Here is a 14,809-nt window from a genome sequence, read left to right as displayed (position 1 = left end):
CCAAAATCTTGGTTACAAAGAGGCCTTAACATGAACCCACCATTACCCTGTAACTTGTAAAGAGCTTACCTTTGTTTTATGAGAGAATCCTATAACAAGCAACCCAATAATCTTCGTTCTCTTATCTTTCAAGACATTTTTTATGCCTTCAAACTCCTTCATCAGTAAGTTTTTATGGGTTATTTCAATTTCTTGTTTACTTTTAATCTTTCTTTTTCTTTTCGTGAATTGTTAAGAGGACACGGTTTGTTATGTTGATGGGTTTGATTAAGCCTCATTTGGTATTGCGTTTCAAAATGAAGGTTGGGAAAATTTTTAAAAAAATTGTTTAAAATTATTTTTTTATGTTTTGGATCGTTTTGATGTGCTGATATCAAAAATAATTTTTAAAAATAAAAAAAATATTATTTTGATGCATTTCCGAGTGAAAAACACTTTGAAAAATAATCGTTATCACACTCTCAAACACCCTCTAAATCAATAATCAGTTAAAGAAACTTGTTTTTCTTTATCATAATCAATCTCTCATTCGAGTTTTATAGCTATTGTAATTGGAATTAGATAGATATTTTTTGTTGATTTTCTTTGATGAAAATGTTAAGCGTTAATGCACATTCAAAGTCTAGCATGTGAATAGTAATTTTTCAAACCATAGCGAGTAATCACAATATGAACCAAATTACATGATTCTAAGGGTAATTTTCCCTTTTTTTTTCATTTCCCCTCTCTCTTTTTATTCTATTTCATCATTCTTTTTTTAATTGTATTACTCAACATTTACTTGATTGAATTTGTTTTCATAAATTGTTTTGGTTTGTTTTCTATGAAGTTACCTCAATCTCAAATAAATATCATAGCATTTGGTTTGTACTTGGTTTTATGAACATCTATTTTTGTTATAGTATAGTCATGTAAAAAATAGTTTTTTTTAAAAAAAATTTAAACCCAGTAAAGTCCATAACCTAAATTGTGGATTTGACAAGTTAAGTCATGAAATCCTGGTCGATTCAGGATGTCGTCATCTCGATATTAAAAACATGTCATTTTTAATTTTTTTAAGCCAAATAATGCTTTTTGTTAAGCGTTTGAGTTGCCTTGGGATCCGCCATATCAAATGGGTCATGTTAGAGCAAATTAATTATAAATCAAATATTTAAAATATTATTCTATTAAATACCATTCATTTTGCTTTTGTTTCAAATAAAATTATAGAATCTTTTGGTAATATTAGTAATCATTTCATTAAGTTTTATATATGAACCTAATATGTTTTTTTTTTAATTTATGATCTCGAATATTCAATAAAAATAAAATTTATTTTTTAATTCTAAATTTCTTACAAAATTTTATGGTATTAGTTATTTTTTTCTTCCATACAAAATATCGAGACGTGATTTTTAATTTTTTTTATGAAAACTTACTTTTCAAATCATGTTAAGTTTTTTATTTAAAAGATAATATTTTTAATAAAAAAAACATGTTTTTGTTAAAAAAAAAAAGTATTAATAAGAAAATGTATTTTAGATTTTTTTAAAAAATATTTTTTCCTATTTATTTTAAATTATTGAAATTTTTAATAAAAATATTTTAATTTATTTAATTTTAATTAAAAAAATACTACTAATAAAAAAAACTATCAAAAAATGCATGAATAATAAAAATACTACTTTTAATGATTAAAAAAAAATACATCATGATTCTGGTGCTGATCATTCCAAAAAACACTTGTTTTGAAGTGTTGCCCAGACAGAGATTGACTGAAATTCAATTTTTTTTTGTTTAATTCTTTTTAATTGTTTTAATGTACTGATATGAAAAATAAATTTAATATATATATATTAAAAACAATTACTATTATATTCTTAAATACTCAGAGCATGATGTTGCAAATAAAATTGTAGTTGAATTTATAGACTTAGTTGCTTTTGTATGGTGTTTGACATCTATAGTAAACAATTCAACTTCTTATGTGCACAATAATACAAATCTTTATTCAAATTAATGTCATATTCACCCGTTGACAATTAAAAACTAGTAAATTTGCTGATGGCCATGAATGAAAAGTATTGGCAATGACATTGAGCATAAAACATCTAATGTCAAAATCACCCATCCCTGCAATAAGATTGTGTTTATTCATGTGGTTGAGGTTAAGGTTTTCAATTATACACAAAATTTAATTATAAAATACTGATTTTTTTTTGTATTTTTATGAGTTTAGTACACAAACCTTAATTTTAACCACAAAAACAAACGAAACCCGAAACCGAACTGCAGTGATGGGTGATTTTGACATTAAATGTTTTATGCTCAATGTCATTGCCAATATGGACTTTGTTGTTGTATGATTTCAGAAAAGGAAGCATGGTGGAGATGAAGATCTCAATGATGTGCACAAGCACAAAAAAAGCAAGGTAACATATATTTGCTTAAAGTTACGGTGATTTTGCAGTATATTCAGTCTTATCTCTCTCATTTTTGGCTGCTTTCCGTTTCAGTGTATTGATTGATGTGTATATATAAACCGATTTTGTCCGATTTTAATTTCATTTGATTCTTCTTGTCGAAAAAAAGTACTAATAATTATTACCACTGAAGAAGCTCACACTAGAAACCTCTCAATCAGAAGCAAATTATGTATAGAAACCAATTTTTTTTCTTTAGATGCTAATCAATAATTAATATACATAAAATTAATATATCTAACTAGTATCTACTTGTGTTTATTTTTATTTTTATTAAATATTTTTCCTCGCTACCACTTCACAATTTTTATTTTTATTCCGAAGATCCACTTGCTTGCCCGAATCGAATTCAGAAATTTGTTCACCATGCCTGCCTGATGTCAATCCAATGAGGGGCCACACCCAGGTTTCAATAATTGAACGTTTATTTTACGCAGTGTGTTCCTCGCCGACACTTCTTTGCTATTTCCTCCTCCTCTAAGCTGTAGCTAGTTTGACTCCAAATTTTTATGCAAAGAAAAAGAAAGAAATCAATTATTTGCAGTACGCTCTCGAGGGAGGAAACATTTTACTACCATTTGTTTAACTCCTTGACACGTGGCAGCTCTCACCACTTAATACCCGATGAAGCTGGTAAGTAATGCCTCATCTACTCTATTAATGCAAGTTATTAGCTCGACTTCATTTGGCATTACCTTGTTGCGCAAGACAGTTTAAAACCTGAGAAAGTTGGTACATTAATGCCCTAATAGAACCACTAATCGGAGCATCACCAATGCTTTCATTCACAGAAATGGGAGGGAGCACATGAGACTGCGAACTTCACAGATGATAACAATAATTTCATTGGTGAAGATTTCTGAAGACATGATTGATTTTGTAATGCAGGGGAAAATTGTGTTTGCATAAAATTTTAAGCAAATAGTTCCTTGGCTTGACCACAAAAAGGTGGGTCAAATATGAAACAGAAATCCAATTGATTCAACAGACTGCTCGTGGGCTTCTGCACTTCCTGCGTGAAAGGAATTCCATCCATGGGAGAAAGAACATGAACAAAGCCATTTCCTTTGCTTTTGCACTGTCTATGTGAATTGAATTCAATCTGTTAGAAAGGAAATCAACCAAGCCATTTCCAAAGCAATCCACCCTTGAGTTAATGCACTGCTATTATCAGGAAATAAAGCACGAGGAAAAGAAAAGGAAAAAAACTAGAGTTTCTAATCATCCATATTCTATATGTGATTCCATGAACAATAGCTGACATTTCATCCAGGGCTCTGAAAGAATGTGATTTGCCACGCAGACAAAACTAACATGGTCTTTTGATTCATTATAATTTACCAAGTGGGGATTCACTAGCATGACCATCCACCAACCAGAGACCATAATCATGGAAACGCTTTATCTTCTTCTCAAAACCTGTGATGTAATTGTTGTGAATGATAGCATGCTTTCCCTTAGTTTCTTGCACCCATGTCTGATTCTTGAAGTATAACCCTCCTGTTGGGAATGCTGTCTGGGGCAGAAGATACAGGTCCACCTGTGGACATGTCATGAATATACAGACATCACAACTCAATTGATGCACCATGAAACGTATGGAAAACCTAGGGGGAATAAATCTACTATTTGTCTTCTGAGTACAAATTTGAACTCATTTTACATTTTTAGTTCATAAATTTAAAATGTTCTCCTTCAGACTCGAGCCTCAATAGCTAAAGCACTGCCACATGTTTTCAATACCTTAAGCAGAATTAATTATATCAGAAAAAAGGAAAAGTGAAATCCAATAATCCAATTTGTGGAATGTGGATGCACTAAAAAGGTTAGCACAAACCTGTCCAGCTGTTTTGTTCAATGCCCAATTAAAAGCAGGCTGATCATTGGATTTCTTTGTTTTGGACCAAGGCTGAGCTTGAAGTTCCTCAATCCATTTCTTCAAAACTAGTTTTGCTCCATCAGTGGGGTGCATGAAAATCATGCAGCTACATATATAAGTGCGCCCCTTTTTTCCCGGGGGTGGTAAATCATGGGAATGGCCCAGCGGCTTCACCTGGTAATGCAAACAAAAAGGGCATCACATATAGTATTTATTCCAAAGATTGCTGAAACCACCCCACCACGTAAAAACAAGCTTACAGTAACATGCTTGGCAGTGTGGTAGCGGTTGCTTTTCAAATAACTTTTTGTGCCGAAATGCATGCCAATGATGTTTTTTTATTTTTTAAAAATCATTTTTGACATCAACACATCAAAACGATCCAAAACATACAAACCATATTAAATTTTAGCAAAAAAAAAAAAATTGAATTTTTTGGGAACGCGGTTTGCACCGCGTTCCCAAACGGTTTCCTAAGGACAGGTTTCATTTACTTGATTTTAGGTTTTCACTAACCATATAAGTATCGAATAACTTATGATCAAGTGGAATGGTGCAAAGGGATGCATAAAGCTGATACCAAAATAGTAAAAAGAAAAATGACATATCCGCCACCAATATCACTAGAAATGGAGTTAAACTTAGTACGGAAATGATCCATAGACAGCCAGTTCATGGCCACAAAAAGATATCGAATGGTGAAGTTTTACCTTAAATACCAAGTATTAACAAGCTCTAGACGAGTCAAAATGCAAGAGATCAAGAGATCAAGATATCAGGATTCGAGAGTTCTAAGGCAAGGTAAAATAAGGTTACTGCATGGTGTGATTTTCAGCCACGACACGCCAAACTCACTCAAAACAAAAACTAGAATTTGATATGAAAATCAAGACATTTGAAACAAAACACAAGTTAATCAACAATGTTTCAAAGAGTGAGATGCAGCAATCATGTCCCAGAATAGGGTAGGAGTTCATTCATACCACACATCAAAGGTACAAGCAGGTTAGTATACATACCGCAGCCATGTCATCGGTGAAGTAGACATCGTGGTTTCCCTCCAAATACGGGAAAGGATCTTGCAACCAGACCATATCCACATCATTGTACATCACATTATATCCAAGCTCCAAAATGTGCAGCAAGTGCCTAGGCCTCCGGGATGTGAAATTGAAAAACCCCTATCCAACGAAACCAATCAGAATCGTCTTTTCAGATTATCAAAATAAAGTAAACTATTAGCAAGCAAAATCAATCAGAATCCTCAAAATAGCAGTTTCGTTTGCCACAAACGATGATTGCCAACTCAACAACGGCGACAAAGAAAATAAGAATTAATTGAAGATAAACGCATTAAAGAATTAAAAGTGGCAAGTACCTGAGAACCAAACTTATGTGCAGTCTGTGAATCAGGAGCAGGAGGTACGAGAACAGCATGACCAGGCCATTTCTCATTAACCTTATAAAGAGTAGCATAATCCTCAGCAATAACAAGAACCTTATCTTGATGCTTTTGTCTCGAAATACTAATCAACCAGTTACTTAAAAATGGCAAGTAAGGCTGGCTAACTGCACAAACAATCACTGTCTTGTTTTTCGCAACAAACGACACCGCTTGGGATAGTGTGTACTGTTGCCATTTTGTTAGTGAGGCAGGTTTTGTTGCTGAGAAAATTGAGGGCGTGCCTGTCCAGGGTAAAATTACGCCAAGAATCAGGAGGAGGGACAGTAAGGCTATTAGGCCTGTGCGGCTGAAGAGGGATATTTGTCTTTGGGAGGAGGAAGATTGCCGTGGTGATAGTGGGTCGGGATCTGAGAGTGGGCTGTAGAGAGGTCTTTGGTGCAAAAATGTTGACATTTTCTTAGCTTCTGTGTCATGTAATTGTGATAAATTAATGGGGAAGAAAAGGCGAGGAGATGAGCTTGGGAGTTTGGTTTTGCTGGGTTTTTTGAGATTGGATCTGTGATTTTGGCGGTGACATGTGAGAAGCAGAGGATGATGGGTTTTTTTTTTTTTCCTCTTTTTGTTAAAAGGGTCGGGTTATTTTCGAGCACAAGGGTAAAAGAAACAGGTTCGGGTTTGACGGTATTGAACACGATAAAAAGTATGTTCGAAATTGTGTTTTAAAGAATATTTTATGAAAATTAAAAAAAATTATTTAAAATTATATTTTTATATTATTTTACTATGCTGATATAAAAAATAAATTTTAAAAAATAAAAATAAAATTATTTTAATATATTTTCAAACAAAAATTACTTTAAAAAACAACTCTCAAACATTCTTTAAATATGGCCCCGTTTGTTTGCTGGAAAGTAGTTTCTTTTGGAAAGTGAATTCTGGAAAGTGAATTCCAGAAAAGTGAATTATTTTCTGATGTTTGGTAGTGTAATGAAAAATAAGTTGGAAAATGTTTTTCAGTGTTTGGTTATGTCATGGAAAATGAGCTGGAAAATAACTTATTAATGTTTTATTTTTCTCAAGTTTATTAAAATAATGAGGAACAAATCTTACAAATTAAAAAGTTGAATGAGAATGAAATTGAAAAAAAATATAATTTCATAAATTATCTCAAATAAAATAAATAATAATCAAAATAATAGAGATCAAATCTAAAAAAAAATAAAAGATGAAGAAATTAAAATAATAATAATTAACATTTCATAAAATTTTTCAAAAAAAATAAGTAACAATAAAAAGAATGAGGACCAAATTTGATAGATAAAATATTCCAATAAAAAAATAATAAGGGAAAAACAAATAATAATTATAAAAATGAGGACTAAAGTTAATATAAAAATTAAATTTTAAGAGATGAAATTGAAAAATAAATATTCAAACAAAATATATATATATATATATATATATATATATATAGCAATTAAAAGTTTGAGGACCAAATTTGATATAATCAGCAAATAATATGATATTTTTAAATTTTTCACAACTTCCAAAAAGTGTTTTCCGTCTAAATTTTTCAGGAAAACACTTTCCTAAAAATCAAGTCAAATTTTTTTTAACTGAAATGTGTTTTTCGTTGACCAACTTTTCTAATGTCAAACAAATACAGGAAAGTTTGGAAAGTGATTTTCTAAAAATAAATTTCTGAAAACATAGCCTTAAAGATTTTCAATTCCTCACTCACACGTGTTTATAAAAAGGGAGGAAGATTGTCAAGAACTATTGAAATTCTAGTTATAAGACCTGTTCAGCCTATCTAATTATCTGGTTGATTAAAGTAGGGTATGATATAAGTCGAGTTAATAAAAAAAAAATATTTTATTAAAATAATATTATTTCATGTTTATTATCATGATAAAAAAAGAAATTGATTATAGTAAACTTATAATTCATGATTATAGTAAACTTATAATTCATGATTATAGTCTTGAACCGAGTGGAGCCAAATTGTTTCTATTCAGCATCCACAAATCAATCAATGAGACCTTTTTTCTCTTAATTATTGTCTCTTGTCAAGTTTTTCGCGATACTCCAAGTTCCAGTTGGTGATACACAGCTAGTCGCCTGCCATGTCGAAGAATTTGCAAAAATCGAGAAGTCTGACGTTTAATTTGAAAGTTGTTTAAAAATATGATATTGGTTGTTTTTAAAAATTTAAAAATATATTAAAAAAATTTATTTTTAAAAAATATTATTTTTAATATCAGTACATTAATTTGAAAATATAAAAAAAAATAGTAATTAAAAATTAAAAATTAAAAAAATAAATATTTTTAAAACACAAAATTATAAATGGCAATGTGGACTTTTCTCTTAAAAATCAAAATATATTAGGCAAAGCTGTAGGCTGTTGACACTAGACAGTCGCGAAATTCACTAGGGCCTAGCCTTCTTGGGCCTCACAAGTCTCTATCGACTGCGAATTGCAAGTACATGAGGTCCTTCCTGGCTTTGCAGTCCGAGTTCCTCGTGCCATGACGAGCCTCAGCCCCAGAGGATAGGATTCTGAAGGTCCCCCCGTCTTTCTTTGAACAACAAACGCACAATAGAAGTCCCGCATAAGTTATAGATATGCTTTATGACTTCTCACTGCACTGCGCGGAATTATCAGCAGATTCACAATGGCTGGCATACACGCATATCGTGGCAGTATATTTATCTTCGCTAGCATCCACTACTTGTGGCCAACAAATGCCTTCACAGCCTCATTTTCTCACGTCACTAAGCTAATAGATGACCCACAGTAATTTAAAACACTTGCGGTCGAAAAACATAATATTTCAATAATATCATGTTTTATATCTATAATATTTTAATTGATATTACAGTTTCACAATTATATTTTTGCTTTGAATTTTTTTGATGCGGTATCTTTGCTTTCTCATATAAATTCTCAACTTTATCTTCGTCCCCTGCAATATCTCTTTCAGTTTCCTTTCATGTACAAATCCTCGACTTTAAATTTGCCTTCTCTCTCATTTCCGACCCATCCCTCATTATTCTAATTCCGAGTCTACTTTTTTTGGATGACGATGATGATTATCACAACAATGACACCGATTATGATGATGGGTATCATTCTTATGGAGGTGAGGAGGATGTGTTCAAAGACAGTGATGGAGTGGAGATAAGAGAGAGTTAAGGGAGGAGGAGCAACAAAAATTACTTTGGGAGACTAAACTTTGAAGCAGAGGAGAATGGCAAAATATGAAGGGTAGATGAAGCCTACAAAAGGCAAACCATGTGAATGCAAAAGGAAAGCAAAGACCGAGTTCTCACATTGCATCTCTAGTCGATGTTGCTTCATCATCAAGAAGCATTCCACGCTCATCCTTGTAAATACACTCAACTTCTTCTTCCATACTTTGCAAAGCCTCATCAACTTAAAAATATAGAGAAATGAAGTAAATGGAACCATTCAATAAAAAATCACGTTCAGAGTTATGCTTTGCACGCTCTGGTTAGAAACACTAATAGCAGGGTCTAATATAAATTGACAGACAAAACAAACTAGTACTAAGCACATATTTATGCAAGGCCCAAATTTCCACGACCTCGATAAACGAAAATGACATATCGGCATAGCATGCTCAAGTGACATGATCAAAAGACAGCAGTAAATAACCTAATCCTATGGACAAAATGCATACAAACGAACTCGCAATTTCAAATTACATGATTTTCCAAAAATCAGTGTTAGTACATCCTAAACGGAACGTATTCACAAACAACACCAATCTGACATCATGTAAATTTGTGCTATCAATCTCAGCAACGTAACACAATGCACTGTGACATCGACCACCATCAGAACCCAACCTTTTTTTTTTTTAGTTTAATATGGGTGTCCGGGCCAACTTACGCGCACCTCAACTAATCCCACGAGCCCTGAAATTAACGACCATGTAAGTCTCCAGTGACCATCATACAACGTAACACAATGCACTGTGACATCGACCAACATCAGAACCCAACTTTATTAACATAGGCCAGGGGCAAAAAATTCAGGCAGCAGACAATCTCGATTATATTCATCACTGGATCTTTATGCACAGCATGCCCATTATCAGAGTCAAGCTAGGGGAATTATTGAAGTGGAACAAGATATAATTTTGACAAATTGACTAACTAGTGAGCTGAGAAGAACTCATTATCAACAGCAATTGGAGACATTTACTGGTAACATTCAATTTGCTCCACCTAGGATTCACGAAGCAGAGCCAGCCTTCAACTTCGGGGTTTTCTGTTTTACAAAGAAAGCTGATAGCATGCTTTTACTACGAACAGGAGCACGCACAATCTCATGCCTTGGGTTGTCAAATGACCTGAATGCTGTCAAAGGCTTAGAAGTATCCAACAATTCCTGCAAATTGAAATTCTTACGTTAGCAATGTCTCAACTATCAGGGCAGGTTTCAAAACTGGAATAAGCGTATGCTTAGCAGTAAAGCATCCTGTAAGCAAACACAACAGAATGCTCGGATGAGCCAACCAAACCTCGAGATTTGAAATCACATCCATTTGGAGAGGACATGCAGAAAATAAACTGATGACAATAATCCTCACCAAAATTTGTCAAGCAAAGAAAGTTATATGACTGGCCAGAAAGATAGGCAGTTTCAATCAATGATATAGCCCAGAAGTGTCTTCGGTGATGATTAGAAAATAAGTAGTCAATAATAAGCTAACAAGAACCCCTTCATCTAATATTTAACCATAGTTCACTCACCCACAAATGGACCCCTAAACCGGATGGTCCCAAAACATTTATTTGTCTACTACATGTACATCTGTAATGGCATTTGACAACTTGTAAAACCCAATCTTTCCAAGAAAAAAAATAAAATCAAACTAGCATATATGAAATATCCAATCAATAACTGGGTGATGATGCTTTGGTTTGCTTGATATAAATGAATTCTTAAAGTGAATCATAAGAACAACTAGTTCCCAGCTGCTAGGCCATTTTAGGTGAATTTTGATCTGTACTCAAAAGTTCAAAAGTCTGTACTGTTACATATTCCCACTTCTTTGAAAGGCAAAAGGAGAGTTCATATGGTGAACAGCTCTACTGTGCAAAATTTTATCCCTGCACCTTCTTTTCAAGGCATGTGGTGTTAACCAGAATTTCCAGACTTGAGAGAAGCAACTGCTTTCTTCGTTTCTTCATTAAAGCAAGCATAACAAGGTTGCAATAGACACTACTTTCACTCAAAATCAGTAGATTCTTTCTACAAAGAGAAAATTTGAGCGTTGACAGCCCATCAAGGTACATAAGGTGAACACCATAAGGCATGTTCAGTCTCATAACCACAATCATGACCATTTCTAGATTGCACCTAAGAACTTTCAATACAAGTCATTAAACTATTATGCAAACCCAAACAAAGCATAGCCTTTTCCTGCACTATCATTGAATATCAAAAGGACAGCACTAGAGCAAGGACAAGAAACCATCCACAATAATGCCTATGGATCCAAACAGCTTAAAAGCTTGAAGTATTTTGCAGCACTATTTAAATAATGCAGCAGCTTGTCATGATTTCCCAATAATAGCAATTGGAACCTCTAGACCTCAGAGAGTGGCACATCAATGTTCCTCAGGCAACTTACCTGGCACTAGATTAAGACTCATACCATTTATGTTTATGATTAATTTGAAAGATTTTTCGGAGCAGTATATCACAAACCACTTTAAATTGCAGTACTTCCCCCCATCAAAGCCAAGAAGACACGCACTTTCAGAAGCAGCCAAAAAGAGGTGATGAGAAAAATATAATACAGAAAAATTAAGGGACTTAATAGCTGAGCATGAGCTCCTGAGGTATGGTTTTTCAGAAGAGATCATGAGAACAAGAAATGAAAATATGAGAAAAGCTTTCCAACCGAATTTGGCATGAATGTTTAAGAAAAACACTATAAGAATCTCATGCAAACATGCCAACATTATATGAATCTCATGCAAGGAGACGCTGACAAAATTTAATATACTCTTTGTTAGATAATCAAGTTTGCACTTGGAAGAATATCGGGTGTATCTGTGTTCTAGCTGATTTTGGCATTACCCTGCGTGGGACATCAAATGTTGGCATGATTGCACCAGCTGCAGGACCTCTGCTTGATAGTTGAGCAAGACCTCCTGAGGATCTTGTTTTTCTACTCTCTTCTTCATCTGCATGCATAGAATCCAAAGCATAACATGTTAATATTTCTAGACTGATTTGGAGTTGCAACATTCTGCTTCTATACATACCCAAGAGTTGAAAAACTGCAGAAGATTTTCCAGAAGCTTTTGCATCTTCATTACTGGATGATAAGCACATGTAAAACGCCACAATGTCATATTCAGCAAGAGAGATGCAAATAGAAAAGTTCTTGGCAGACATGGTTGAAAACCCAAGAAAGAGTTTTTATAGGGTAACCTTGTCATAGCATGCAGAGTCCCTTTCAGTGTAGACTTGGTCTCAGAAACTAAGTGCCAGGAAAGAGTTTTTGATGCTGGGGAACCTGACGCAATGTTTTGACAAGTAATTTGATCCTTCCCATCAACATTGAGAGAAACAAAGGCAAAAACAGTATCAAATCCACCAAGAGTAAATGTCTCACTAAGAAAACTTAATACCTGAAAGCTGAAGACGAGATCTAGCTTGAAAATGATTTTGTCTTGCATCAGTCTGTATTTGTGGGCTAAAATGTACCTTCTTATTGACAGAGTCTAGCCCAAACAGGGGGAAACAGAAAGTAATGGAGTGAGAAATTGATAACATCGCCCTACATAGACTAGCACTTCTAAAGAAATTAAAGAAATTAGTATTACTTGGCAAAATGTAGTGCTTGTGATGTCTTGGGATGAATGCCAACAGCTGCTGTTGTCGAAGACCTCCCTTAACTGTATATGTTTGGCATGTAAGAAATTGCTGATATCAAAAAACTAAATGAGTTAAAGTCCATCCATTTCATATGATTTCAAATGCTAAGACATCCAGTCAGACGAATGTTGGGAATTACCTGATTCAGACAAGAAACCTTAACCTCCATGGTTGAGACATCAAATGTTTGTTGCTCAAGAAGGTCAGTTAACTTGTAAGCCACAGTACCAAGGTGATCGACAGCATTAACAAGAGCTCGCACGGCATAATCTTTCAGGTTGTCCAGTACCCTATTCCATGGCAATAAGAGTATATGTGAACATGAGCAGAGAATGGATGCATTTGATTTTTTTAACTTTGACCTAATTCACACAGCATTAAATGTCAATGCCTTGACCATGCACTGTCAGACGCAATCAATGGTTAATTGCTCCAGAAATGCAGACCTATGTTACTTTCTGGTAGTTAATTCTGAAGAAACAATTCCATATTCCTTCAAAATATAAGGTTCACTAAATCCTTACGTTCTGTACCCTAAAAATGTGATTCGTGGCTGGCTACATAAATTCTTCACCTCACATTCAACAGCAAACGTAGTCTTCAAAACATTCTGCTCTAAAATAATTTATGCATCAAATTCTACAATTTCATAAGCTCTGCAACATACACAACACAATCAAATCAAGCTTTCATACTCAATAGTCCACACAGAACTCAATATAAATCTAGTAAAGAATAGATATCGACTGTCGTCTCTCCAAATAAATCTCAAGTCGGAAAAATTAGGTTTCATAATAGCTTGCAGAAGGAGCTAAGTCATGCAACGAGTAGCGAGAACATCAATTAAATCAAGAAAGCACGAAATGCATAAATCCTTACGTCTGTTTCTGCTCGCTATGAAGATAAGACTTCTCACAATATTCGGCAGCAGAATACAATTGAGGCCTTAAGTTCTTCAGCTCCTGCAAAAATCACCCATCGTATAATTTTGCGCACTTCAAAAACACTCAATCCACCAAAAGCAATAGCGGACTTAAAAAAAGTTCTACAGAAGAGAAACGCATCACCGGAGAACACAAATCAATGAAACAATATTAAACAATTGGTAACAGATCTGGTAACAAAGATTCCTCACTTGTGGCTCTTATTCTGATACAAGAAAGTAGTTAGTACCTGCAAGGCTTTGATGAAGCTCTTGCTACGCTCCATGGACACCTCATCGAAAGTCATGGCCGGGTTCTCCGGCCTCGTTTGGTCCAGTTCCATCATCTCTCTCTCTCCTCTTTCAAAAAATTTCAGCTATAAGTTTCCTTTAAGTATTGAATGACTATAAGAAAATAAATGACTACTTGACGCGCAAACCGTAGACTATAAGAAAATAAATGTTGAATGACTACTTTATTATTATTATTATTATAAGATTGTATATTAGTATATGCTTATAAATGGTTAGATTTGGGGTTAGGTTATGGTGGGCGAAAAGAAGAAGGTTAGTAGAAAGAATGAGACAGAGAGAGAGATTATTAAGAGAGTGAGTGAAGCAGAAGCGATTCCGAGCAGTGGGAATTTGTAATATTTGGAGTTCATGGCCAGCGAAAATGACTTGAGAGTTTTTTAGAACTGCTGTGTTTATTTTTTAGAATTGACAGGCTTTCACTTGAGAGAGAGAGAGAGAGAGGAGACTAGTGCTCAGTTCCAGCAAAATATTTTTTAAAATTAACGGCAATGCTTGAAAAGACTGTATTGGCCCTGCATTAAAGGGCGTTGTCGTTCGATCCTGTTGACCTGGTCTTGTCTGGTCAGCTGGAGGGCCAAGTGAATCTGGTTCACTCTCACGTGATCAGGCCCATTGCTAATCATGTTCATGGTGTGGTGGTTAAAAAAAGTTAAAACCGCACCAGAAAGGAAAACCCTGCTTTGTAGCTTTGTCCATGATTGTAAAAGCTGGAAGTCGTGGGGCTTTATCTAAAAAAATGGAAATATGCCGCCTTGTTAATAAAGGACAATAATAAAAAGTTAAGGAAATAAAAAAAAAAAAAAGAATAAGTGACTGTATGGTAACAGAACGTGGTAGATATTATTTTTTAAAATATTTTTTATTTAGTTATGTATTAAAAATATATTTTTTTAATATT

General features: G+C 33.9%; 2 protein-coding genes across 3 annotated transcripts; both read right to left on the bottom strand.

Moving 5' to 3' along the window:
• Positions 1-3,594: 3,594 nt before the first annotated feature.
• On the bottom strand, positions 3,595-6,382 carry LOC7457370 (UDP-D-xylose:L-fucose alpha-1,3-D-xylosyltransferase MGP4). Its single transcript, XM_002301349.4, has 4 exons — positions 5,723-6,382; positions 5,364-5,525; positions 4,303-4,518; positions 3,595-4,005 (listed from the first exon to the last, which is right to left on the bottom strand). Exons 1-4 carry the CDS (start codon positions 6,200-6,202, stop codon positions 3,796-3,798), a joined length of 1,068 nt encoding a protein of 355 aa, XP_002301385.2. The 5' UTR covers positions 6,203-6,382; the 3' UTR covers positions 3,595-3,795.
• A 3,071-nt stretch (positions 6,383-9,453) lies between these two features.
• Positions 9,454-14,362, bottom strand: LOC7497232 (protein ABIL1). Of its 2 annotated transcripts, XR_008058618.1 has the most exons (10): positions 13,848-14,362; positions 13,554-13,636; positions 12,814-12,964; positions 12,623-12,722; positions 12,428-12,520; positions 12,228-12,312; positions 12,059-12,111; positions 11,871-11,977; positions 9,782-10,169; positions 9,454-9,625 (listed from the first exon to the last, which is right to left on the bottom strand). XR_008058618.1 is itself a non-coding variant. In XM_052450827.1 (9 exons), the coding sequence occupies exons 1-9, from the start codon at positions 13,941-13,943 to the stop codon at positions 10,014-10,016; spliced, it is 924 nt and encodes a 307-aa protein (XP_052306787.1). In that variant the 5' UTR covers positions 13,944-14,362; the 3' UTR covers positions 9,760-10,013. The 2 variants fall into 2 exon arrangements, 1 of the variants encoding a protein (XP_052306787.1); XM_052450827.1 differs by lacking the exon at positions 9,454-9,625 and having other exon boundaries at positions 9,760-10,169.
• Between the last annotated feature and the right edge of the window lie 447 nt (positions 14,363-14,809).

The sequence above is a fragment of the Populus trichocarpa genome, chromosome 2 (assembly GCF_000002775.5).
Source record: "Populus trichocarpa isolate Nisqually-1 chromosome 2, P.trichocarpa_v4.1, whole genome shotgun sequence".
Classification (NCBI taxonomy): Eukaryota; Viridiplantae; Streptophyta; class Magnoliopsida; order Malpighiales; family Salicaceae; genus Populus; species Populus trichocarpa.
Note: the sequence above shows the minus strand (reverse complement) of the source record. Positions and strands in the feature narration are given on the sequence as shown.

What these genes read in the sequence shown, in the direction of transcription:
- LOC7497232 (XM_052450827.1), bottom strand. Translation starts at nt 13,943, where the DNA reads ATGATGGAACTGGACCAAACGAGGCCGGAGAACCCGGCCATGACTTTC. An exon ending in AGGTTTCTTGTCTGAATCAG is followed by an intron (nt 12,723 to 12,813) that starts GTAATTCCCAAC and finishes TTTTGATATCAG; the next exon opens with CAATTTCTTACATGCCAAAC. An exon ending in ACTCTGCATGCTATGACAAG is followed by an intron (nt 12,112 to 12,227) that starts GTTACCCTATAA and finishes CTTATCATCCAG; the next exon opens with TAATGAAGATGCAAAAGCTT.
- LOC7457370 (XM_002301349.4), bottom strand. Translation starts at nt 6,202, where the DNA reads ATGTCAACATTTTTGCACCAAAGACCTCTCTACAGCCCACTCTCAGAT. An exon ending in CACATAAGTTTGGTTCTCAG is followed by an intron (nt 5,526 to 5,722) that starts GTACTTGCCACT and finishes TTCGTTGGATAG; the next exon opens with GGGTTTTTCAATTTCACATC. An exon ending in TGAACAAAACAGCTGGACAG is followed by an intron (nt 4,006 to 4,302) that starts GTTTGTGCTAAC and finishes ACATGTCCACAG; the next exon opens with GTGGACCTGTATCTTCTGCC.